The 24,002-nt window shown below is 47.0% G+C and overlaps 1 protein-coding gene across 1 annotated transcript in view; it reads left to right on the top strand.

Annotated features, from left to right (window-relative positions):
* The window catches only part of LOC306774166 (ATP-binding cassette sub-family C member 4-like), a gene marked incomplete at its 3' end in the record, with an annotated part of 47,205 nt that extends 26,216 nt beyond the window's left edge, over positions 1 to 20,989 (top strand). Inside the window, exons 11-29 of the mRNA XM_079264146.1 lie at positions 1,139 to 1,233; positions 1,348 to 1,434; positions 3,555 to 3,651; positions 3,793 to 4,008; positions 4,816 to 4,953; positions 6,273 to 6,310; positions 10,436 to 10,551; positions 10,649 to 10,795; positions 10,877 to 10,956; positions 11,026 to 11,176; positions 11,262 to 11,381; positions 11,471 to 11,581; positions 16,353 to 16,453; positions 16,776 to 16,967; positions 17,043 to 17,198; positions 18,940 to 19,029; positions 19,813 to 20,163; positions 20,229 to 20,363; positions 20,957 to 20,989. Coding sequence (XP_079120272.1) covers positions 1,139 to 1,233; positions 1,348 to 1,434; positions 3,555 to 3,651; positions 3,793 to 4,008; positions 4,816 to 4,953; positions 6,273 to 6,310; positions 10,436 to 10,551; positions 10,649 to 10,795; positions 10,877 to 10,956; positions 11,026 to 11,176; positions 11,262 to 11,381; positions 11,471 to 11,581; positions 16,353 to 16,453; positions 16,776 to 16,967; positions 17,043 to 17,198; positions 18,940 to 19,029; positions 19,813 to 20,163; positions 20,229 to 20,363; positions 20,957 to 20,989 — 2,454 coding nt within the window. The remainder of the gene's footprint in view (positions 1 to 1,138; positions 1,234 to 1,347; positions 1,435 to 3,554; positions 3,652 to 3,792; positions 4,009 to 4,815; positions 4,954 to 6,272; positions 6,311 to 10,435; positions 10,552 to 10,648; positions 10,796 to 10,876; positions 10,957 to 11,025; positions 11,177 to 11,261; positions 11,382 to 11,470; positions 11,582 to 16,352; positions 16,454 to 16,775; positions 16,968 to 17,042; positions 17,199 to 18,939; positions 19,030 to 19,812; positions 20,164 to 20,228; positions 20,364 to 20,956) is intronic.
* Between the last annotated feature and the right edge of the window lie 3,013 nt (positions 20,990 to 24,002).

The raw sequence follows: 24,002 nt of genomic DNA, 5'->3' as shown, positions 1-24,002 counted from the left end.
CTCTTCTCTTACTGTCATAAACTCTGGTGTTTATGGTGGTGTTTCCGAGGTGAATGTGGGGTCTGTCCCTGGATTCTCCTGACTCTGACCATCGCAAGAGGTGTCCATAGTCATTATCAGCTGACAGCTTCCTGAGAAATTTACCTGGTAACACCGTTATTAAACACCTGAGGCCTGAAGCTGGATTCTATGCAGAGTGTTAAGATTAAATGACTTTTAAACAGGCGAGTTAGAAAAAATTCACTCCCCCCACAGTTGTCATGAAGGCAAACTTGACCTATTAAACCAAAAATGGATTTTTGTACCAAGCTGTGTTTATTTCTGCTGTAAACATGTTTATTCCTGCTGTTATTGTGTTTATTTCTGCTGTAAACATGTTTATTTCTGCTGTAAACATGTTTATTCCTGCTGTTATTGTGTTTATTTCTGCTGTAAACATGTTTATTTCTGCTGTAAACGTGTTTATTTCTGCTGTAAACATGTTTATTTCTGCTGTAAACATGTTTATTCCTGCTGTAAACATGTTTATTTCTGCTGTAAACGTGTTTATTCCTGCTGTAAACATGTTTATTCCTGCTGTTGTCATGTTTATTTCTGCTGTTATCATGGTTATTTCTGCTGTTATCGTGTTTATATCTGCTGTAAACCTGTTTATTTCTGCTGTAAACATGTTTGTTTCTGCTGTAAACATGTTTATTCCTGCTGTAAACATGTTTATTTCTGCTGTAAACATGTTTATTCCTGCTGTTATTGTGGTTATATCTGCTGTAAACCTGTTTATTTCTGCTGTAAACATGTTTATTCCTGCTGTTATCGTGTTTATTTCTGCTATAAACATGTTTATTCCTGCTGTTATCGTGTTTATATCTGCTGTAAACCTGTTTATTTCTGCTGTAAACATGTTTATTTCTTCTGTAAACATGTTTATTCCTGCTGTAAACATGTTTATTGCTGCTGTGAAGTTGGTCTTTTTATCATTGGAGTCCATGGGGATTTGCTCTGTTTTGGAGCCCCTAGTGGATGAAGGGGGAACTGCAGTTTTTGGTTTCACTTTTAACCGCTGCAGTTTGCTGCGTGACCAAGATGTTGCTTTCTGTTTGTGGTAAGCCTTCATTGTGTTTTTTATGTGTGATGACAGGACCTGGAGCTGCTTCCAGATGGAGATCTGACCCTGATTGGAGACCGGGGAGCAACGCTCAGCGGCGGCCAGAAAGCCCGAATCAACCTGGCGAGGTGTGAAGACGGTCGCAGCCTTCATCTCTGTGGTCACGTCATGCGACGGTTCTGAGGAAGTCTGAAGACGTCTTGTTAAGTGATGGAACTGTGTGGCTTTGTGGCTGTTTTCAGAGCCGTCTACGAGGACGCCGACGTTTACCTCCTGGATGATCCGCTGAGCGCCGTGGATGCAGAAGTTGGAAAACATCTGTTTGACCAGTAAGTAAAAACCAACATCTGTTTCCCAGTCTCTGGTAGGTTCTGGGTGGCTTCTCCTTCTGCACAGAAAGGCCACTGTTCCAACTGCCCCCCCCCCCCCAAGCCGGGGCTTGAAACCAGCAACCTTCTGCCTGTGGGGCCGCAGAGCTGACCTACCAAACCCCAACAATCAATGTTTCCCTGTCGGCTACATGTCGGCCTCTGGAGGCAGGAAGTAAAACACAAGTTTAAATGTTAAACTATTTCAGCTGAAACCAATAAACATCCAGAAAACTCTTCATCTCCTGATGTCTGGACCAGTTGTGGAAAATGTTCCAGTGCATTCAATCAAACTGGTCCCCATAGCAACCGCTATGACGTCTTCGATGACGTCTTCGGTCGTTAGCTTCTTTTCCAAGCTGCTCTGTGATGCTGCTTATTCTCATATGATGAACGTAAGAACTTTGATTAGTTATAGAGTCTCACTGGGCCTTTTCTACGTAGACAATGTGCAGTCAGATGCCCAACATTCAGACCAGTCTCTTTTTGGACTAACAGATTTGTTTGGGCCATTCCATGTCTGCTGTGCCAAGGTTTAAGAGACACTCTAGTCTGTATGCAGATAAGAACTTCTTCAAACCTCTGCTCTCTGGCACCTCTGCCCTATGGCACCTCTACTCTATGGCACCTCTGCTTTATGGCACCTCTACTTTATGGCACCTCTGCTCTATGGCACCTCTGCTCTATGGCACCTCTGCTCTCTGGCACCTCTGCCCTATGGCACCTCTACTCTATGGCACCTCTGCTTTATGGCACCTCTGCTTTATGGCACCTCTACTCTATGGCACCTCTGCTCTATGGCACCTCTACTCTATGGCACCTCTGCTCTATGGCACCTCTACTCTATGGCACCTCTACTCTATGGCACCTCTGCTCTATGGCACCTCTGCTCGATGGCACCTCTGCTCGATGGCACCTCTGCTCGGCCATTTTCAATATTATTCCGCCAAATTTTGCCATGCTACTCCTCCTACACAATTCATGTCATTTCAACCATTCACATCTTAAACCCTGCAGCTTCTTCATGAGAAGTGTGGTATGACTTTTGTCATTTCAAATCTTTGTAGTTTTTGAGATATTTAACATTTTCCAAAAATAAATTCAGCTTTGTGATTGGATGAAACTCTTTCAAACCCACTGTGCATTGGACGTTGCAAAGATTCAGCTCTGCGATTGGTCAGTTTTTGCATAATGAGCTGAAAACAGCTTCAACGGGGGTTTCGGAGCTCTGCACCAGTTTGCAGTGTCCAGTTCATCAAGTTCCAATCCCCATAGTCTTTCCTGCAAAATGTTTGGCACGCTACTCATCCTACACCTTTGGCCTCACTTCAACCATTCAAATGTCAAACTTTTCAGCTCGTTCAGGAGATATATGCTATGACCTTTGGTCTTTCTAACATGTAAATGTTTCAAGTTATTCACATTTTTGCCAAATGTTAAAAATCCTCTCCAGTGATTGGACAAAACGGACACCAGCTCAGTGATTGGTCCATTTTCTGCACCGGTACACAGGTACACATACAAGGCACGGGTTCAAATGCAGCATTTAACATATAGTGTCTTGTTGAATCTTAAACGAACAGAAAACAGTTTTTTTTTTTTTGTTTATGTCCGATTTTCCAGCTGATTCGATACAAGTCGATTGAGAAAAACAGCATTTTTTTTGCTGTGGCTGTATATATACATCCTAATTTAATTCGGATGTTTTGGGTGCCAATTTGATTTAAATTACGATTCTCACAATTTTTGATATTGCTGATTTTTGTAAATTAAAAATAAAAAAAATGTACAAAACTTTGTTTTGCTTGTTATTTTTCTTGATTTCAGTTAGAAAAAAACAACCCAGCAGCCAGACCATCATTCTGCTGCTATAAAGCCAAGAAGATTCGTAAAAAGATCAATAAAAACAATAAAAATGACAAAAAATTTTACAATGGATGATTCTAAAAATTTTTTTAAAAATGTTTTAAAATCTATTTTAAAATTGTGAAACAAACAAATGTAGATTTTTCGATTTGTTTTCCCTCCCCTAGTTTTCCTCCTCCTCGTCTTCAGAAAGCTGTTGTCTGTGTGTCCATCAGGTGCATCTGTGGTCTTCTGAAGAACCGATGTCGTGTACTGGTCACGCACCAGCTGCAGCACCTGAGAGCGGCCGACAACATTTTAGTCCTCAAGGAGGTTCGTACAACGTTTACATCAAACTTTTCCTCCTTTTTTCCTCCCTAAGCGGCCTGAAATGTTATAAACTGGAGCTGAAGGAGCTCTGCAACCTCTGGATTCCTCATTTCTGAGTGAACTAGGTTTGCTTTGTGTCTCCAGGGCCGCGTGGTGGTCCAGGGAACCTACAAGGAGCTGCAGAGTTCAGGTCTGGACATGGTTTCTCTGCTGAGAAGTGAAGACCAGGAGCGATGGTCTCAGTCAGCTGACTTGGACAGACTGTCTCTGCAGAGCCAGAGGACAGATTTCTCCCACGGTTCACACTGTTCTAGCATCAACCTCCTGCCACCAGACAGCAGCTGCAGCCACCAGATTCCTGTAAGTTTACACGGTTAAACCCAGCTTTTCCGTCTTTCATTCTGCTTTTATTGGTTGCTGGTGTCGAGCTCTTCAGATACAGAAGCCCAGATTTGAAGTTTTCTTACCATTTATGATCCAGATGAACATCAAGCCTCCCTGTATGACTTCTTAAATCGTCTGGAATCAGTTAAAATATGAGCCGGAGCCCAGATTAAAGACGCATTACGTAACTTTCTAACCTTAAAACTCGGCGTCCCGGACTTGTCCGATGACACAGTGACATCTATCATGTATACATCTAGAGCCGCTGCTGCCCAGCAGCGTCCCGGGGCTGAGAACCCGACACTACAGATCTTTTACATCCGGGACGCTGCAGCAGTGTCGCTTCACATGTCAGAAAACGGACGTAAACACACTGCTGTGAACGCACATCGTCGCCGATGAGGGATGCAAGATGGAGGCTGCGTTAGCCGTCGATCGGCGGCGCCTGGCGGGAAAACGGCAACCGTGCTGTGGTGTGTCTTAAACTTCATCAGAAGCTGCTCCGGTCGGTTGAGGTGGCGACAGAGCTGAGGAGGGAAAACTAGACGCTGGTTGGTTGGTTCAGGTATCTGAGGGTGAGGACACCTGAACCACATCGTCCTGTTGGCGGGTTTGGAGACGAGTCCACCAGCTCCGTAGTTTTCTACACGTGAACTTAAACCGTTCGTCCAGGTTTCCAAACGAAGACACGTTGCAAAGCTCTCCTCCTCATCTGGGCCGTAACTCTGTTTAGTTTAGTTGTTTCTGAATGTAAAGTCAGCAGTTCAACGGTTTGTCTTGCAGGAGGATGAAGCTGCCAGCGTTGCAGAGGAGAGTCGAGCTGAAGGAAGCATCAGCCGCCGTGTTTATGTGAAGTACTTCAGAGGAAGCTGGAACTTTGGGCTTTTGATGGTCACGTTCCTGCTCAGCGTCACAGCCGAGGTGGGACATTATATCAGCGACAGAAGCTGATCTGGAGCACGACGGGGCTTTACATGTAGCCATGTGAACATCGAGTTTGGCATAGGTTCTGTCAGGACAAATTAAAAGCAACACGTTAAGTTTCATTCATTTCGAGTTGATTTTCGGCGTTATGAAGGTTTATCAGCTTTAAATTCTTCATATAGTGGTTAAAAAAAGCAGCGTTGTATCACGGACACGACAGACATCTAATATAGGAGCGTCGTGTTTTAACAGGCCTGAAAACTGATGTTTTTTGGGAAAATGCGCCAAAGAGCCCAGAGGGACGACTGACAGTCAGCTTTCTGGACTGACAGATGTAATTTCCATCACGTTTGAGATGACTGAGAGGTTTATTTAACTTTTCATTCTCTACAACACTGTTTGTCAAATGGGGGTACGCGTACCCTGGGGGGACTTCAAGGCATTCCAGGGGGTTTGGGAAATCTTTTTAAGACATACACCTTTTTATGTTTTCTTTAAAACATCCTCAAATGAATAAAATAATAGAAAGATTTAATATATTTTAATGAATGTAAGTGTACATCAGGGCCAGATGAAAAGTGCACAGGCCCCTGGGGTCAGAGTGATCCAGGGGCCCCCTTCCCCACCAAAACATTGTGAAAATTGTGAATGATACTGTGTGAAACGATATTTATAACATCTCAGCCGGTGGTACCAATGGCAATACACTAGACACTGTGGTGAAACTGGCTTTAATGTACTTTTTTTATGTACAAACTGCTGGTGTTTTCCCAATGTGGGCCCCACATGGGCCCCAAGTGGGCTTGGGCCCCTGGCCTGCGCCCATAATGCCCATTGGATGATCTTGGTGAACATTCATAAACTGAATTTACATTTAGACTTACACCATTTTATTCCTCCCAAAATCCCACATTCAGACATGAATTGAACCCCACCCACTACGAGCTGAATCCTATCTGTCAGTCACTGTCGCCTTGACAACGCAAAAGCTGGAGCGCAGTAGAGATGTGCAAAACGTTTGGCATTGTTTTGCACGATTAAAGTTTAACAAACTAAACACAAATGACAAAGTGCTGTTTTCCATCTTTCTTTCTTGACCAAAAGTACTTTGCAGTGGTGGGGGGTACTTGGCTGGAAAAAGAATTTACATGGGTACTGTGTTGCTAAAAGCGTCATGGCAACACTGGTCTTTGCTGCTGCCAAAAACCTTTAACTACAGACTGAATTTTACTTTTGTTTCCAATTTGATGAGCCTGTAATAAAGATGGTTTCACTGTGTTTCGTTTTGAAAAGTCTCCTGATCTTTGCTCCCATAGGCTGCATACGTCCTGCAGGACTGGTGGCTGGTCTACTGGTGAGTACTTCAATGTGGATCCCAAATACTGTTGAAGGCAAAGCAGGTTTATTTGTAAAACACATTTAATTTACAAGACAACAGTTTTACATGTTAAAATCATTTCATCGGACAATCAAGTGAGAATTATGTGTGATAGAAACAATCATCAATGAAAAATACATCTTAAACATCTTCATCAAGAAGGTTACGTGTTAAGCTGATCATCAGTCGTCTGTCTGATATCACCAGATGAGACGATGACGTAGAACTTATTGTCTCATTGATCCGAGCATGTGGATGCTGAACAATAAGGGGCCCAGCATGGAGCCTTGGGAACTCCACAACGTTTTGTTCATACAGATCTTCGACCTCAAAGAGGGCAGTGTCAACACTCCAAATCCTGACTGAAAGTCATCGAAACAGATGTTAAGAATTCGTAAAGCTGCTTTTTTTCTAATCTTTAGAATTTGTGGTTTTATGGCCTTATAGTCGTTACCTCCACCAAGCGGGAGGCCGTGTTTCCAGCCGTGTTGGTTTGTCTGTCTGTTAGGAACATAACTCAGAACGTTATGGATGGATTTTTGGTGACATTTTCAGTAAAACTCGGACAGCCATGAAGCTGCAGAACAGTCCAGTGATTGAGGTGCATAGTTATCAAATATCCCGTTTTGGCTGAGAAACTACGATATTTTCCCTGTTTCCTGCCACTGTCCATATTTTTATTTTCTAGTGTTTTCTTTTCTCTCCCCTCCCTGAGCCGTCACCCCTCCCTGAGCCGTCACCTTATCGTGGTGGAGGGGTTTGTGCGTCCCGAAGATCCTAGCAGCTATGTTGCCTGGGGCTTTTTGCCCCTGGTAGGGTCACCCATGGCAAACAGGTGTCTAGGGGAGGGACCAGACCAAGCACGGCTCATCGACCTCTATGATGACGACCAACCTGGGCATAAATGTTCCCTTGCCCGGACGCGTGTTACCGGGACCCCCCTCTGGAGCCAGGCCTGGAGGTGGGGTACGAGAGCGAGCGTCTGGTGGCCGGGCCTTTACCCATGGGGCCCGGTCGGGCAGATGTGGGCATTCTCATCAGCCCCCATTGGGAGGCATGGTGATTGGGAGGCATGGTGTCCCCCCCCTCTGAACCCAAATGGTGTTTTGTTATTGGACTTCTGTGCTCGTCATGGATTGTCCATAACGAACACCATGTTCCAACATAAGAGTGTCCATATGTACACCTGGCATCAGGATTCCCTGGGCCGCAGTTCGATGATCGATTTTGTAGTCGTATCGTCGGACCTGCGGCCACATGCCTTGGACACTCGGGTGAAGAGGGGGGCGGACCTGTCAACTGATCACCACCTGGTGGTGAGTTGGCTCAGATGGTGGGGGAGGAAGCCGGTCAGATCTGGCAGGCCCAAACGTGTTGTGAGGGTCTGCTGGGAACGTCTGGCTGAGTCCCCTGTCAGAGCGAGCTTCAACTCCCACCTTCAGCGAGCTTCAACCATGTCCTGAGTGAGGCGGGGGACATTGAGTCCGAATGGGCTGTGTTCCGTGCCTCTATTGCTGAGGCGGCCGGCCGGAGCTGTGGCTGTAAGGTCGTTGGTGCCTGTCGTGGCGGTAATCCCAGGACTCGTTGGTGGACACCAGCAGTGAGGGATGCCGTCAAGCTGAAGAAGGAGTCCTATCGGGCCTTCTTGGGCTGTGGGACTCTGGAGGCAGCTGATGGGTACCGACAGGCTAAGCGGCATGCGGCTTCGGCTGTTGCCGAGGCAAAAACTCGGGCATGGGAGGAGTTCGGCGAGGCCATGGAGAAAGACTTCCGGACGGCTTCGAGGAGATTCTGGTCCACTATCCGGCGGCTCAGGAGGGGGAAGCAGTGCTCCGTCAATACTGTGTACAGTGGAGATGGGGAGCTACTGACCTTAACTCAGGATGTAGTGGGTTGGTGGAAGGAATACTTCGAAGACCTCCTCAATCCTACCAACACGTCTTCCCATGAGGAAGCAGAGCTGATGGACTCAGGGGTGGACTCTCCTATCTCTGGGGCTGAAGTCGCTGAGGTGGTCAAAAAGCTCCTTGGCGGCAAGGCCCCGGGGGTGGATGAGATCCGCCCGGAGTTCCTTAAGGTTCTGGATGCTGTGGGGCTGTCCTGGCTGACACGCCTGTGCAGCATCGCGTGGACATCGGGGGCAGTACCGCTGGATTGGCAGACTGGGGGTCCCCCTTTTTAAGAAGGGGGACCGGAGAGTGTGTTCCAATTACAGGGGAATCACACTCTTCAGCCTCCCTGGTAAGGTCTATTCAGGGGTCCTGGAGAGGAGGGTCCGCCGGATTGTCGAATCCCGGATTGAGGAGGAGCAGTGTGGTTTTCGTCCTGGTCGCGGAACAGTGGACCAGCTCTATACCCTCTCTGGGGTCCTGGAGGGGGCATGGGAGTTTGCCCAACCAGTCTACATGTGTTTTGTGGACCTGGAGAAGGCATTCGACCGTGTCCCCCGGGGGCTCCTGTGGGGGGTACTCCGGGAGTATGGGGTACCGGACCCCCTTGTACGAGCTGTTCGGTCCCTGTACGACAGGTGTCAGAGCTTGGTCCACATTGCCGGTAGTAAGTCGGATTCGTTTCCAGTGAGGGTTGGACTCCGCCAAGGCTGCCCTTTATCACCGATTCTGTTCATAACTTATATGGACAGAATTTCTAGGCGCAGCCGAGGTGTTGAGGGGATCCGACTTGGTGGCCTCAGGATTGGGTCCCTGCTTTTTGCGGATGACGTGGTCCTGTTGGCTTCATGTGGTCTTGATCTCCAGCTCTCACTTGAGAGCCGAGTGTGAAGTGGCTGGGATGAGAATCAGCACCTCCAAATCTGAGACCATGGTCCTCAGCCGGAATAGGGTGGATTGCCCTCTCCGGGTCGGGAGTCAGGTCCTGCCTCAAGTGGAGGAGTTTAAATATCTCGGGGTCTTGTTCATGAGTGAGGGAAGGATGGAGCGCAAGATCGACAGACGGATCGGTGCGGCGTCTGCAGTAATGCAGACTCTGCGCCGGTCTGTCGTGGTGAAGAAGGAGCTGAGTCAGAAGGCGAAGCTCTCCATTTACCAGTCGATCTACGTTCCTACCCTCACCTATGGTCATGAGCTGTGGGTCGTGACCAAAAGAACGAGATCTTGTATACAGGCGGCTGAAATGGGTTTCCTCCGCAGGGCGGCCGGGCTCTCCCTTAGAGATAGGGTGAGGAGCTCGGTCATCCGGGAGGAGATCAGAGTAGAGCCGCTGCTCCTCCGCATCGAGAGGAACCAGTTGAGGTGGCTCGGGCATCTGGTCAGGATGCCTCCTGGATCTCCCTGGTGAGGTGTTCCAGGCACGTCCCTCTGGGAGGAGACCCCGGGGAAGACCCAGGACACGCTGGAGGGATTATATCTCTCGGCTGGCCTGGGAACGCCTCGGGATCCTCCCGCAGAGTTGGCAAATGTGGCTGGGGAGAGGGAAGTCTGGGCTTCCCTGCTTAGGCTGCTGCCCCTGCGACCCGACCCCGGATAAGCAGCAGAAGATAAAGATGAAGATGAACTTGACATGTATGCAGAGGTGTACAATCGAGATGCCATGAAGTAAAAGTCACTAAACCAGCTAATGAGCTTCACTGCAGGTAGACGATCCTGGTAGTGAAAACACCTGTTCTTAATGCACCGGTAGATCCAAAAACATGGCAGGCCTTTTTCTTTATAGCACCTGGATGATACACCTCTGTTGAGCAATTACTTGAGACCGTCTTCATTCTTGGAGGAGCAAAAGACTCCACAACATCCAGTTCTTTGTCTGTTTTCTGGCATCTGAGTATTGATGACAGGATCCAGAGAGGCGGTGGTGAGAACAGGAACTTGAACTCCTAGGCTAGGCGAGAGTTGCCATTGGGGGTAACCGCTGTAATAGTGGCAGGGGAAACACTGACGTCTGTACATGTGGAGCTGAGCTCATCTACGAGTTTGTTGGCTGTTTTAGATAAAAGTGGGAGTAAAGAGGAGACAGAATTATTTCTGGTTCTTTCGTTTTAACACAATATCATTGTCAGAAATGATAAGCAATTTAATGAGTGGTTGATTCTGTCAGATTGGGTGATTAATGACGTCTGTTTGGTGTGTTTTTGTTCCCGATCAGGGCTCGAGAAGAGTTTTCCAACAGCACAGCTGCTGTCATTGGCTTCAGAAATGGAGTTAATGTAACTCGCGGTGATGGAGAGTTTAATCTCCCCTTTTACCTCGGCATTTACTCAGGTAAACTTTCTGCTTCTCGCCTCATGGTTAAACTCCAGACCTCTATGAAGTCTGTTGGTTCGATCCAAAGTGAGGTTATTTACGCTTCCACCTGCAGGTCTGACAGCAGCAGCCGTGGTCTTCGGTTATGTCCGCAGTTTAGTCATATTTCACGGCTTGGTGAAATCAGCTCAGACTCTCCACAATCGCATGTTCGACGCTGTCCTTCGCACGCATGTTCGCTTCTTCGACGTCCATCCTATCGGTGAGCAACAGTCACCTTTTCCTAAGTTCTGAGTTAAAGGAAAAGTTGATCCAGCTGGTAAGGAAAGACGTTTTGTTGCAGGAAGGATCCTCAACAGGTTCTCCAGAGACATCGGACAGATGGACTCCATGCTGCCCATGACCTTCGTGGACTTCTACCAGGTAGGATTTCGCTGTGGGAAGAAGATCCTGTGGAAGCTAACGACACTCAATGTGTCGCGTCTTTCTCAGTTATTTTTACAGAACGCCGGCGTTGTGGCGGTGGCGGCGTCCGTCATCCCTCTCATCCTCATTCCTGTCGTCCCCCTGCTGCTGTTCTTTCTTTACTTGAGACGCTACTACCTCCATACGTCGCGCGATGTCAAACGCCTCGAGGCGATCAGTAAGACGGCGGATTCTGGTTGATTGAAACGGATTCAAACACCCTGATTGTTGTATTTTTCTCATTATTTTTTCCTTCGCTGCAGCTCGGAGTCCCGTCTTCTCCCACCTGTCCTCGTCTCTTCAGGGTCTGTGGACGATCCGAGCCTTCAGAGCCGAGGAGAGGTTTAGGAAAGCCTTTGATGCCCACCAGGACCTGCATTCAGGTTCGCTGCTTTCTTTTAACGGTTAACATCGAACCTAACCGGCTGATTTTGGGTCAGTATTTATCTCAGGAACGTTTGTCTTGTTTCAGAGGCATGGTTTCTGTTCCTGATGACCTCTCGCTGGTTTGCCCTTCGCCTCGACACCATCTGTTCCGTATTTGTTGCCTTCGCAGCTTTTGGCTGCATCGTGTTTAAAGATGGTGAGTAGCTCCATGTGGTCAAGAAGACTCCATCAGTCGTACAGCACAAAAAGCAGAAATTCCTACTTCTGCAATAACATTTTTAGGGACTTGGTCATTTCAAACCCCTCAAGTCAATCAGTTTAATAAAGACAAGCAAAACAAAAATTTGTTGATGCATAAAGACCTATTTTCATCTGTGTTTATGTTTAGTTATCATGTCTTTTTGAAGAAAAACTTTTTATGGAAGTCAATCTGCACTAAAATAAAGGGCTTCAGTGGGATGATAACTAAGTTAGTCTTTTTTTATTATAGCAAGAATAGTAAAAAAAGTTTTCGTCATAGTAATATTTTATTAACATAAAAACAATGATTGTATTAATGTCATAATGCCAAAAAACTTTAATAATTATATTTTGTCGTAGTTAAATAATATTGCTATTCCATTTTATAATTGTTTGAATGTTTGAACTTGCTTTTTCTCGTTGAGTGTATGAACTGTTAATGAGGAATGTGAAGCACATGAATTATGTGAAGCATGTGAAGCTCACATAGGAGGTGAAGATCACGAAGCATGTGAAACTCATGAAGCATGTGAAGAATGTGAAGCTCAGGAAGAGTCTGAACCTCATGAAGCATTTGAAGCTCTCAAATCAAATCAAAGATACTTTATTCATCCCCGAGGGGAAATTCAGATTTCAAGCCAGCTTGTCCAAGGTCAGACATACAGACATGTAACATTCATGACAAAAGAGCAATACAGAACCAAGCTTGAATAAAGTATCTTTGATTTGATTTGAGAGCTTCAGGCCATGCAGCTATTATACCAGCGCTGCCTTACAATAGATAAGAACAGAGATACATTAGGATCATAGGGGGTCGAGGGCAAAAAAGGTCATGTAACTCCGGGCCGCGCCAGGAAGAAGCGGTCCGAAAATACATAGAAAAAAACCTCATACACTGAAGCACAGACTAAACAAGGCACACAAAGTCCAGGAAGGCGGTGAGTCATGTGGGAGAGGACTGGGGGTAGATGAGGAGGGGAACAGAGCGTCTATGAACATGTCTTCTTCCGTTCTCAGGGGGGGGGGTTGCACCGGCCCAAGGCTGCTGGGAAGCCGAATCCAGGTATGATTGTTGTTTGGGTTCCAGGTGAGGAAAACAATTTGCCCTCGGCCTTGAGTCCATAGCAGGTCTCAGACAGGCAGCTCCAGACAGCCGAATGGGGGGGTCAATTTCCACCAATCCTAGCAGACATTTTCTCCATGTTATTATCGATTTTGCAGACCAGCTCCGAGACCGCGGCCAGATGACCAGTATGAGCCAGACTGGCATCCTGCTTACGGTCGAGTCCGGTCAACGCAAGAGTCTGTGCACTGCTAGCTCGGCACATACCATTGCAGAATTCAGGCAGCCTGCCAGTTGTTGCCAGAATCTCACGGGTCTTCAGGTAGATCAGAACTCCACCAGCGCCAAGCAGCAGAATCCCGATCACCAATAATCCAAAGATGTAAACATCCTCCACGTCCTCAGAGGACAGAACCGCCAGACACATCGGTCTCCATCTGGCCCATGAGTCCTGAATGTATCCAGACAGAAACGTCCCCTCAGGACATGTCCTCTGCCCGATCTTTGGGTTGAGAAAATTTAATCAATTGCGTTGAGAGACCAGCCGATCCATGATGTAGTTTGAGTGGAAGTAAAGAGATGTAAAAAGAGGCTCAGAGTCAGACAGGACAAAGTCGCAGGCCAGAGTGGGAGGAGAGAGAGGAAACAGGAGCGCAGATAGAAGCGTCTGCCTTCGCCGAGAGCAGGAGTGGAAACCATGTGAAGCTCACGAAGCATGTGAAGCTCGCGAAGCATGTAAAGCTCACGAAGCATGTGAAGCTCATGAAGCATGTGAAGCTCGCGAAGCAGGTGAAGCTCACGAAGCATGTGAAGCTCACGAAGCATGTGAAGCTCATGAAGCATGTGAAGCTCGCGAAGCATGTGAAGCTCATGAAGCATGTGAAGCTCATGAAGCAGGTCAAGCTCATGAAGCATGTGAAGCTCACGAAGCATGTGAAGCTCATGAAGCAGGTGAAGCTCCTGAAGCATGTGAAGCTCATGAAGCATGTGAAGCTCGCGAAGCATGTGAAGCTCATGAAGCATGTGAAGCTCATGAAGCAGGTCAAGCTCATGAAGCAGGTGAAGCTCACGAAGCATGTGAAGCTCATGAAGCAGGTGAAGCTCCTGAAGCATGTGAAGCTCGCGAAGCAGGTGAAGCTCATGAAGCATGTGAAGCTCATGAAGCAGGTCAAGCTCATGAAGCATGTGAAGCTCGCGAAGCAGGTGAAGCTCATGAAGCAGGTCAAGCTCATGAAGCATGTGAAGCTCGCGAAGCAGGTGAAGCTCATGAAGCATGTGAAGCTCATGAAGCAGGTCAAGCTCATGAAGCATGTGAAGCTCATGAAGCATGTGAAGCTCACGAAGCATGTGAAGCTCATGAAGCAGGTGAAGCTCATGAAGCAGGTCAAGCTCATGAAGCATGTGAAGCTCACGAAGCATGTGAAGCTCGCGAAGCATGTAAAGCTCATGAAGCATGTGAAGCTCACGAAGCAGGTGAAGCTCACGAAGCAGGTGAAGCTCGCAAAGCATGTAAAGCTCACGAAGCATGTGAAGCTCACGAAGCAGGTGAAGCTCACGAAGCAGGTGAAGCTCGCAAAGCATGTAAAGCTCACGAAGCATGTGAAGCTCACGAAGCATGTGAAGCTCGCGAAGCATGTAAAGCTCACGAAGCATGTGAAGCTCACGAAGCAGGTGAAGCTCACGAAGCATGTGAAGCTCACGAAGCATGTCAAGCTCACGAAGCATGTGAAGCTCACGAAGCATGTGAAGCTCACGAAGCAGGTGAAGCTCATGAAGCATGTGAAGCTCACGAAGCATGTACAGCTCACGAAGCATGTGAAGTTCACGAAGCAGGTGAAGCTCACGAAGCATGTGAAGCTCACGAAGCATGTGAAGCTCATGAAGCATGTGAAGCTCATGAAGCATGTGAAGCTCACGAAGCAGGTGAAGCTCATGAAGCAGGTGAAGCTCATGAAGCAGGTGAAGCTCATGAAGCAGGTCAAGCTCATGAAGCATGTGAAGCTCACGAAGCATGTGAAGCTCATGAAGCAGGTGAAGCTCACGAAGCATGTGAAGCTCACGAAGCAGGTGAAGCTCATGAAGCATGTGAAGCTCACGAAGCATGTAAAGCTCACGAAGCATGTGAAGCTCACGAAGCAGGTGAAGCTCATGAAGCATGTGAAGCTCACGAAGCAGGTGAAGCTCACGAAGCATGTGAAGCTCACGAAGCATGTGAAGCTCACGAAGCATGTGAAGCTCATGAAGCATGTGAAGCTCATGAAGCATGTGAAGCTCATGAAGCATGTGAAGCTCATGAAGCAGGTCAAGCTCATGAAGCATGTGAAGCTCACGAAGCATGTGAAGCTCATGAAGCAGGTCAAGCTCATGAAGCATGTGAAGCTCATGAAGCATGTGAAGCTCATGAAGCATGTGAAGCTCATGAAGCAGGTCAAGCTCATGAAGCATGTGAAGCTCACGAAGCATGTACAGCTCACGAAGCATGTGAAGCTCATGAAGCATGTGAAGCTCATGAAGCATGTGAAGCTCACGAAGCATGTGAAGCTCACGAAGCATGTGAAGCTCATGAAGCAGGTCAAGCTCATGAAGCATGTGAAGCTCACGAAGCATGTAAAGCTCACGAAGCATGTAAAGCTCACGAAGCATGTGAAGCTCACGAAGCATGTGAAGCTCACGAAGCAGGTCAAGCTCATGAAGCATGTGAAGCTCACGAAGCATGTGAAGCTCACGAAGCATGTGAAGCTCATGAAGCAGGTCAAGCTCATGAAGCAGGTCAAGCTCATGAAGCATGTGAAGCTCACGAAGCATGTGAAGCTCATGAAGCAGGTCAAGCTCATGAAGCATGTGAAGCTCATGAAGCATGTGAAGCTCACGAAGCATGTGAAGCTCACGAAGCATGTGAAGCTCATGAAGCAGGTCAAGCTCATGAAGCATGTGAAGCTCACGAAGCATGTGAAGCTCACGAAGCATGTAAAGCTCACGAAGCATGTAAAGCTCACGAAGCATGTGAAGCTCACGAAGCATGTGAAGCTCACGAAGCAGGTGAAGCTCACGAAGCAGGTCAAGCTCATGAAGCATGTAAAGCTCACGAAGCATGTGAAGCTCACGAAGCATGTGAAGCTCATGAAGCAGGTCAAGCTCATGAAGCAGGTCAAGCTCATGAAGCATGTGAAGCTCACGAAGCATGTGAAGCTCATGAAGCAGGTCAAGCTCATGAAGCATGTGAAGCTCATGAAGCATGTGAAGCTCATGAAGCATGTGAAGCTCATGAAGCATGTGAAGCTCATGAAGCATGTGAAGCTCATGAAGCAGGTGAAGCTCATGAAGCATGTGAAGCTCATGAAGCATGTGAAGCTCATGAAGCAGGTGAAGCTCATGAAGCATGTGAAGCTCACGAAGCAGGTGAAGCTCATGAAGCAGGTGACGTGGATGTTGCATCTGCAGCTCTTATCTTTAACGTTCGCTTCCATTTCAGAGCAGGACTACATCGATGCCAGTTTATGTGGAGAAAGCACAATGCATTGTGGGTAATATAGTGAAGCTGGTGCAATGCTGGAAACCTTAGACAGTGTCTGTTGCGTAATCTGAACTCGATCAGATTCTTTATTTACAAATATGTTGCATTCAGCTCAATATTCACATTATTTTACCTGTCGTTTATGAGCAGGTCTGGAGGCTGGACAGGTGGGCCTGGTGCTGACCTACGCTATGACCCTGGTGGGAAATTTCCAGTGGACGGTGAGACAAAGCGCTGAGATGGAGAACATGGTAAGAGCAGATTTAATTACTTGTTTATTAATTAATTTAGATCCCCTTCTTCCCGGGATCCAACTCAAATATACATTAAAAGGTGAAACATTGTACAGCATAAAAAAACAGTCTGACTCCTATAAAGTCAAATCTCACATTTGACACAGTTTAAAAAACAGATGTAAAGTTAAGACTTTTTTTTCCCATTAAGCCGTGGTGTGATGGTATTCCTGACATTAAACTTGTACAGGTGTGTGTGTGTGTGTGTGTGTGTGTCCTGCAGAGGCAGCGATTGTTGACAGGAAGCGCTTTATTGCTTTTTATCCTCTCGTGTTGTCAGATGACCTCGGTGGAGAGGGTGGTGGAGTATTCGGAACTTGGAAGCGAAGCACCTTTGGAAACTCATCAGCGTCCTCCCTCTGATTGGCCGAGCCAAGGAACGGTGACCTTTGACCGGGTCAGCTTCTCCTACAGCGCAGACGGCCCGCTGGTCCTCAAAGACATCAGCGCCACGTTCCAACCCGGCGAGAAGGTGACCCTTTCTCGCCAGCAGAGGCGCGGCCTGATGGGCGATGATGATGGATCTGTTGTCTCTGCTCTGGAGCAGGTCAGTATCGTTGGAAGAACTGGTGCCGGGAAAAGCTCCCTGATCTCGGCTCTGTTCCGCCTGGCAGAACCTCGCGGGGAGATCTACATCGACGGCGTTCTGACCTCTGACATCGGCCTCCGTGACCTTCGCCAGAAGATGTCCATCATTCCCCAAGTAGGCTGTTCAGATGTCAGTAAAGCTGAATGAAATGCAAGTAAAGAAAGATAGTAACTCAGTTTTAGTAATTATATCCACAAACAGAACCATCATAATCTCAGTTGTCATAGAAACGACGATAATCCCAGTAAACCATAAGAAATAACTAGAATGTAAATAAATTGGATAATTTTATGATATTTACAACTTGTGCTGTCAGGATGTGAGCAGCGTGAACAATCCCGTTCCGATTCTTTGAGATGACTTAAAAAGGTTCTCCTGGTCTGGGTCGGACTGCAGAACCAAAAATATTCCAGTGCCGTTCCGGATCTCCACTGTGCAACGAAACATAAAAGATGGAGCGTGTAATAAGTTCGACCACCAATCAGAGGTTCAGCTGGAACTTGGACAACGTGCGGCGGAGACCTAGCTGTAAGTTAACGGTCCGTTTCTTACTTACGTTAATGAGGACATCGGTTTCAGTTCGCTGTCCTCAGCGTGTCTTTTACTTTGTCGTGGTTAAGTCAGTTCTTCCACTAGTGGGCAGTGCTGGGTTCAGTTCCACATTTTCACACCGGTTGCTAGCGGTAACGCAGCGCTATAAAGTTGTCTCCAACCGTCTGAAAACACCAGAAGAAGAAAACCACAAAGTTTTGGCTGTTCTCTTCTTCAGGTGCTTTTTATTTGGCATCTTCTTCCCTGTTCCTCTTCTTCTTCTCTGGTTTGTTCTTTCCTCTGGTTGCGCGTCTGCTATACAAGTCACAGTCATCTAATCGTTATAAAATTAATTTAGAAGCAAATCATTATTTACATTTACAGCATTTTTATACATTTTTAACCCTTTAACCCTTAAATCCTGCATTTATTACATTTAATTTCTTGTTCTATCTAATATGTTACCAGTCTTCTGCCCCCTGGTGGACATCATATGCAAAATTCTGATGCATCAAACTGTAATAAATATTGAGCAAAAAATGTTAACTTAATATTTTTGTGTCAAAAAAAGACTTGAAATTTTAAGAATTGAAAAAAATCTTTCTCATATATCTCTGGTCGGGCTTGAAGGGATCAGAGGAGTGGATTTAAACGCTACGTTGCCTCCATGTTGGCTGGATTTTCTGCAGTCGGATACACTTTACAATCTGAAACCGCGTGAGGCGTTACAACATTCTATATGAAGATTTGTCACACACATAAAAAAAAAACAGTACATAAATTATTTTTGTATTAATTCAACCATATAGTCAGTGTAGTTTATGCCAACCTGAATAACCTGCATGGCCTTTTTGTAGCAGAAGTCAAGAGTCAGCAGTTTTTCATGCACATCAGTCCATTTCCAATGAAGACGAAGTCCTCTAGGTTTGGCAAATGTTCCTCCTGCAGCAGTAAAATTAAAATTCTGTAAATATGCTGTAAATATGTTCCTGCAGCAGAGATGATCATGACAGCGAGCTGCCTGGTATGTGTGGGAGGCTTAGACCATCAATCTGTCGCGGAATGAATGTAAGTGTGCTGCAGTCAGACAGACCATGAACATCATACAGGTGTGCTCGAGGCGCCTGAATGACTTACAGAGGCTCAGCACGATATGTTCCTGTCGAACCCTGAAGGGAATGCAGGATCATTTCAGGTCAGGTTAAGGCCAGATGCACATTTTTCCTCCAGTGAGCAAGTTTTAAACGTGCTGGACTGTTTTTACCCACAGAAGGAAGCTGAGATATCTCCGTAATAACTGCTGGGTAAACCAACTTCTCTGCAGGACCCGGTGCTGTTCACAGACTCATTGAGGAAGAACCTGGACCCTTTCAACCAGCATACCGACGAAGACCTGTGGAGAGTTCTGGAAGAGGTTAGTGTCCTGCAGAACAGGTGCAGGAGATGAAGACGCAGGCAGACGAGTAGTTTCACCTGTCTGGTTACGTCGTAATGCAGAAAACAGAGCAATACCAGCGGAAACCACACGGGGGCAGCGTTGAGTTGTATAGCTGACATGCAACCAGAGACAGGAACAAACCAGAGAAGAAGACAACGATATATATATATATATATATATATATATATATATATGCTTCTGTCCCGATTCAATTGTGATTTTTTTTGGGTGCCAATTCGATTTAAATTGCGATTCTCACAATTCTCCAATGTTGCTGATTTTTGTAGATTAAAAAAAAAATGTATAAAACTTTTTTCTCGTCATTTTTCTTTATTTTAATGTGAAAAAACAACAAAGTAGCCAGAACAGCATTCTGCTGCTATAATGCCCAAGAAGACAAGTAAAAAGATCAATAAATGACAAAAATTTTATAGTGCATTAATTTTATTTATTTGAAAAATATCCAGATTTCTGATTTTTCAATTGAATTTTCCCACCCCTATTTATAGCGGAGTGTTACCGTTGGCAGCTCGTCAGGCTTCACCACGTCAAACCGGGATTGGACGGCAAATTAGAGAAATCTGATTGGTTCTTGAGTTGGCGTGTAAAATGTGGGACGAATGTTTTGCGTTTTTTTTAAACTCTGGATTTTTTTTCTGTACTTCTTGCTGAAAGAAAGAGAAGTTTCAAAACGAATCGAGCGATCCCAGCAGCCACTGGTTCCTGGTTTGGCTGAACTGTCCTCCATGTTGGATCCAGGTGCAGCTGAAGGCGGTGGTGGAGGAGCTGCCTGGAAAGCTGGAGACGGTTCTGGCCGAGTCCGGGTCCAACTTCAGCGTGGGTCAGAGGCAGCTGGTGTGTCTGGCCAGAGCCATCCTGAGGAAGAACCGCATCCTCATCATCGACGAGGCCACGGCCAACGTAGACCCCAGGTACCCCAGAGACGGAACCGCTACACGGGAGTCACACGGAGCTCGGCGGCTTTTTTTTAAACCTGTTTTTTTGCTTCAGGACGGAATCCAGAAAACCATCCGGGACAAGTTCAGGGAATGCACCGTGCTCACCATCGCTCATCGCCTCAACACCGTCGTAGACAGCGACCGCATACTGGTGAGTCGCCCTTCTAACTGATGCTTCACCTTGTCGTAGTCTGCGACTAAACATCTTCCTTTTAGGTGCTGGACGGCGGCGTCGTCCAGGAATTAGACCGACCCTTCACCCTCCTGCAGAACAAAGATGGCGCTTTCTACAAGATGGTGCAGCAGACGGGCCAGGCGGAGGCAGCAGCCCTGATGGAGGCGGCCAGACAGGTGAGCCGGACCAGACCGAGCCGCCACCGGGTTCTAGCGAATGGAATGTCGGACCAACACGGCGAATTGCCAGAAACATTCAGTCCATCCCAGAAACTCCTCCAACTGCTCGGTTTGTTGCCAGCAGGTGTGGTTTGTAGTTTAATCACCAGTAGCGTTCTGCTCGTCCTCCAAACGCAGAATTACCAGAAATTTCTGTCGGAAATGACGACACGATCTTTCGGCTGGAAACTGAAACCAGAGATCCCAGATTTTAAGATGCTGCTCCCGCTTGTCTGTTGTTGAGTCATTAAAACCCTTTATGACGTATTTGTGTCCGTTAGCTTGTCACGTACACAGCAGCGTCTTTTGGCCTTGATCACGTTGATGCGGCGGCTTGTTCGTTAAACGTCGTGGCGTTCCCGTTGTTTACGCGTTTTTCCAGCAGGTTTCTCATTTTCTTGGTTTGTAAGACTTTTTCAGCCGCTTGTATTTTCCCAGTCGGCGCAACGGGAGCTGCAACGTCCTGCTGATGTCACGTGGAGCGCTCAGAATCCCCAACTTAAACGCATCATGACCCCTTTGTGATCACGCCGTTTTGCTGTATTTATCAGGCCAACGGAACGTTGAGGAACTCAGGACGGTAAAAAACTCTGTTGTCACGAGTTTAACAAACCGAAACATCTGTCAGTAAAAATAAATTCTATCTAATTTAGTCCAGTTTCTGTAGTGAAGCTAAACATTTCATATTTGAGACAGAAAGTTTTCAAGATGTTTTGCATCATTTTATGGAAAAATAGCTGAGAATCCTGTTGAACACAGTGTGATACGTGTCTCCTGCCTCCTCATACATACCTGGACCATAGTTCTGACAAACTGCATGGTGGTAAATGCTAAATATTCTGGCTTTTAGTCGCATTTTGTTAAAGGTCCAAATAAATATATAAAAGAAAATGCTTTTCTTCGCTTTTTCCTGCGTCGGACCTGAACGGCTGAAGACTGAATGAAAATCTGGGCGTTTTTAAGACTTTTTAAGGCTTTAGATTTAAAGCTCTGCATCTGAGACATTTTTAGTCCCGCATGAAGCTTTCCTGAGTCTGGATACAGAAAAACATGATTCCACTTCTCTTCATTTCCACAGAAAACACTGCAGACTGGAGATGTGGGGCCAGTGGAGCGGACGGTTTGACACGAGAAGACGAGGTTTCCCTTCACGACGAGACGCTCCAGTTCCTCCAAAAAGCAACAAAACGCGACTTCATTTCATTCTTTCATCCAGAATCTTTGGTTTGTCTGAAAATGTTTTTGCTCTTCTTGTTTCTGCTCAGAAACATTTCAGAAGCTTGTTGAGCCTGAAAGCTCCAGCAAGTAGAGATTTAAACGCCTGAATGCCCGACCTGAGAAATGTTGGACAGAAAGATTCGCATCAAAGGAAGATTGTTTGAAAAATAACTTTTTTGTCCATGTATTCATCTGGAGTTTCACTGGGAATGAAAAAGAGAAATAAGGGAGAAGAGTTAAATCCAAAAGATGGGAAAAAATCCAGGTCCAGCCATTAAAAGTGGTCAGTTTTTATTAAAAACACAGCCGGAGGAAGGCTCAGCCGACACGCATTGCTGTGTTTTTATGATTCTTGTCCATTTTTAATCAAGGCCTGATGATTCTGGACCTGCAGGGTCTGGACCTGGACGTTTCCCATCGTTTGGTTTAATCCTCCCTTCATGCTGATGCAACACCAAGCAGTAGGACACCTCCTACTGGTTGGAGAGACACCTGCTACTGGTTGGAGAGACACCTCCTACTGGTTGGAGAGACACCTGCTACTGGTTGGAGAGACACCTCCTACTGGTTGGAGAGAAACCTCCTACTGGTTGGAGAGACACCTCCTACTGGTAGGAGAGACACCTCCTACTGGCTGGAGAGACACCTCCTACTGGCTGGAGAGACACCTCCTACTGGTTGGAGAGACACCTCCTACTGGTTGGAGAGACACCTCCTACTGGTTGGAGGGACACCTCCTACTGGTTGGAGAGACACCTCCTACTGGTTGGAGAGACACCTGCTACTGGTTGGAGAGACACCTCCTACTGGTTGGAGAGACACCTGCTACTGGTTGGAGAGACACCTCCTACTGGTTGGAGAGACACCTCCTACTGGTAGGAGAGACACCTCCTACTGGCTGGAGAGACACCTCCTACTGGCTGGAGAGACACCTCCTACTGGTTGGAGAGACACCTCCTACTGGTTGGAGAGACACCTCCTACTGGTTGGAGGGACACCTCCTACTGGTTGGAGAGACACCTCCTACTGGTTGGAGAGACACCTGCTACTGGTTGGAGAGACACCTCCTACTGGTTGGAGAGACACCTGCTACTGGTTGGAGAGACACCTGCTACTGGTTGGAGAGACACCTCCTACTGGTTGGAGAGACACCTCCTACTGGCTGGAGAGACACCTCCTACTGGTTAGAGAGACACCTCCTACTGGTTGGAGAGACACCTCCTACTGGTTGGAGGGACACCTCCTACTGGTTGGAGAGACACCTCCTACTGGTTGGAGAGACACCTGCTACTGGTTGGAGAGACACCTCCTACTGGTTGGAGAGACACCTGCTACTGGTTGGAGAGACACCTCCTACTGGTTGGAGAGACACCTCCTACTGGCTGGAGAGACACCTCCTACTGGTTAGAGAGACACCTGCTACTGGTTGGAGAGACACCTGCTACTGGTTGGAGAGACACCTGCTACTGGTTGGAGGGAGACCTCCTACTGGTTGGAGAGACACCTGCTACTGGTTGGAGAGACACCTCCTACTGGTTGGAGAGACACCTCCTACTGGTTGGAGAGACACCTCCTATTGGTTGGAGAGAGACCTCCTACTGGTTGGAGAGACACCTCCTACTGGTTGGAGAGACACCTCCTATTGGTTGGAGAGAGACCTCCTATTGGTTGGAGAGAGACCTCCTACTGGTTGGAGAGACACCTCCTACTGGTTGGAGGGAGACCTGCTACTGGTTGGAGAGACACCTCCTTTTGGTTGGAGAGAGACCTCCTACTGGTTGGAGAGAGACCTCCTACTGGTTGGAGAGAGACCTCCTACTGGTTGGAGAGAGACCTCCTACTGGTTGGAGAGAGACCTCCTACTGGTTGGAGAGAGACCTCCTACTGGTTGGAGAGACACCTCCTACTGTCTGAAGGTATAGAGGAGCTCTGATCCTGAAGCTGAACTGGGATCCGGTTCTACAGCGTCTGGGTCCAGGTCCAGTTCAGGAACCGGCGGTGAACCTGCAGTCTGAGAGAGGAGCTCTGGCGGGAATATCTGGAAGTTTCGGGTCTTTTAGATCCAGTGGATCCTGGTCTCTGCAAGTTTCATCAGCGAGGAGAAGTTTAAATCCAGTTCTGGGTTCAACGGGAAGCCGATGAGGATGGAACTGTAGGGATGATCCTCATCAGAACCGTCCCACAGCGTTTCGGATCGGACCGAAACTTTCCAGAACAGTTATCGAGACTCTTCACGATGACGACGAGACATCCGTCCCACAGCAGTGTGGAGAAAGTCTTGCATCATTCTGTTTATTTTTTACATTTAGAGTTTCTCCGCTTTTGAAATGAAATGAAAGATGTTTCTTGGTGTTGACATGAAGCGGCGACGTGAAGCGG

The sequence above is a fragment of the Telmatherina bonti genome (genome assembly GCF_933228915.1).
Source record: "Telmatherina bonti genome assembly, chromosome: 24".
Lineage (NCBI taxonomy): Eukaryota > Metazoa > Chordata > Actinopteri > Atheriniformes > Telmatherinidae > Telmatherina > Telmatherina bonti.
The sequence above is the reverse complement of the archived record's forward strand: the minus strand, read 5'-3'. Positions and strand labels throughout refer to the sequence as shown.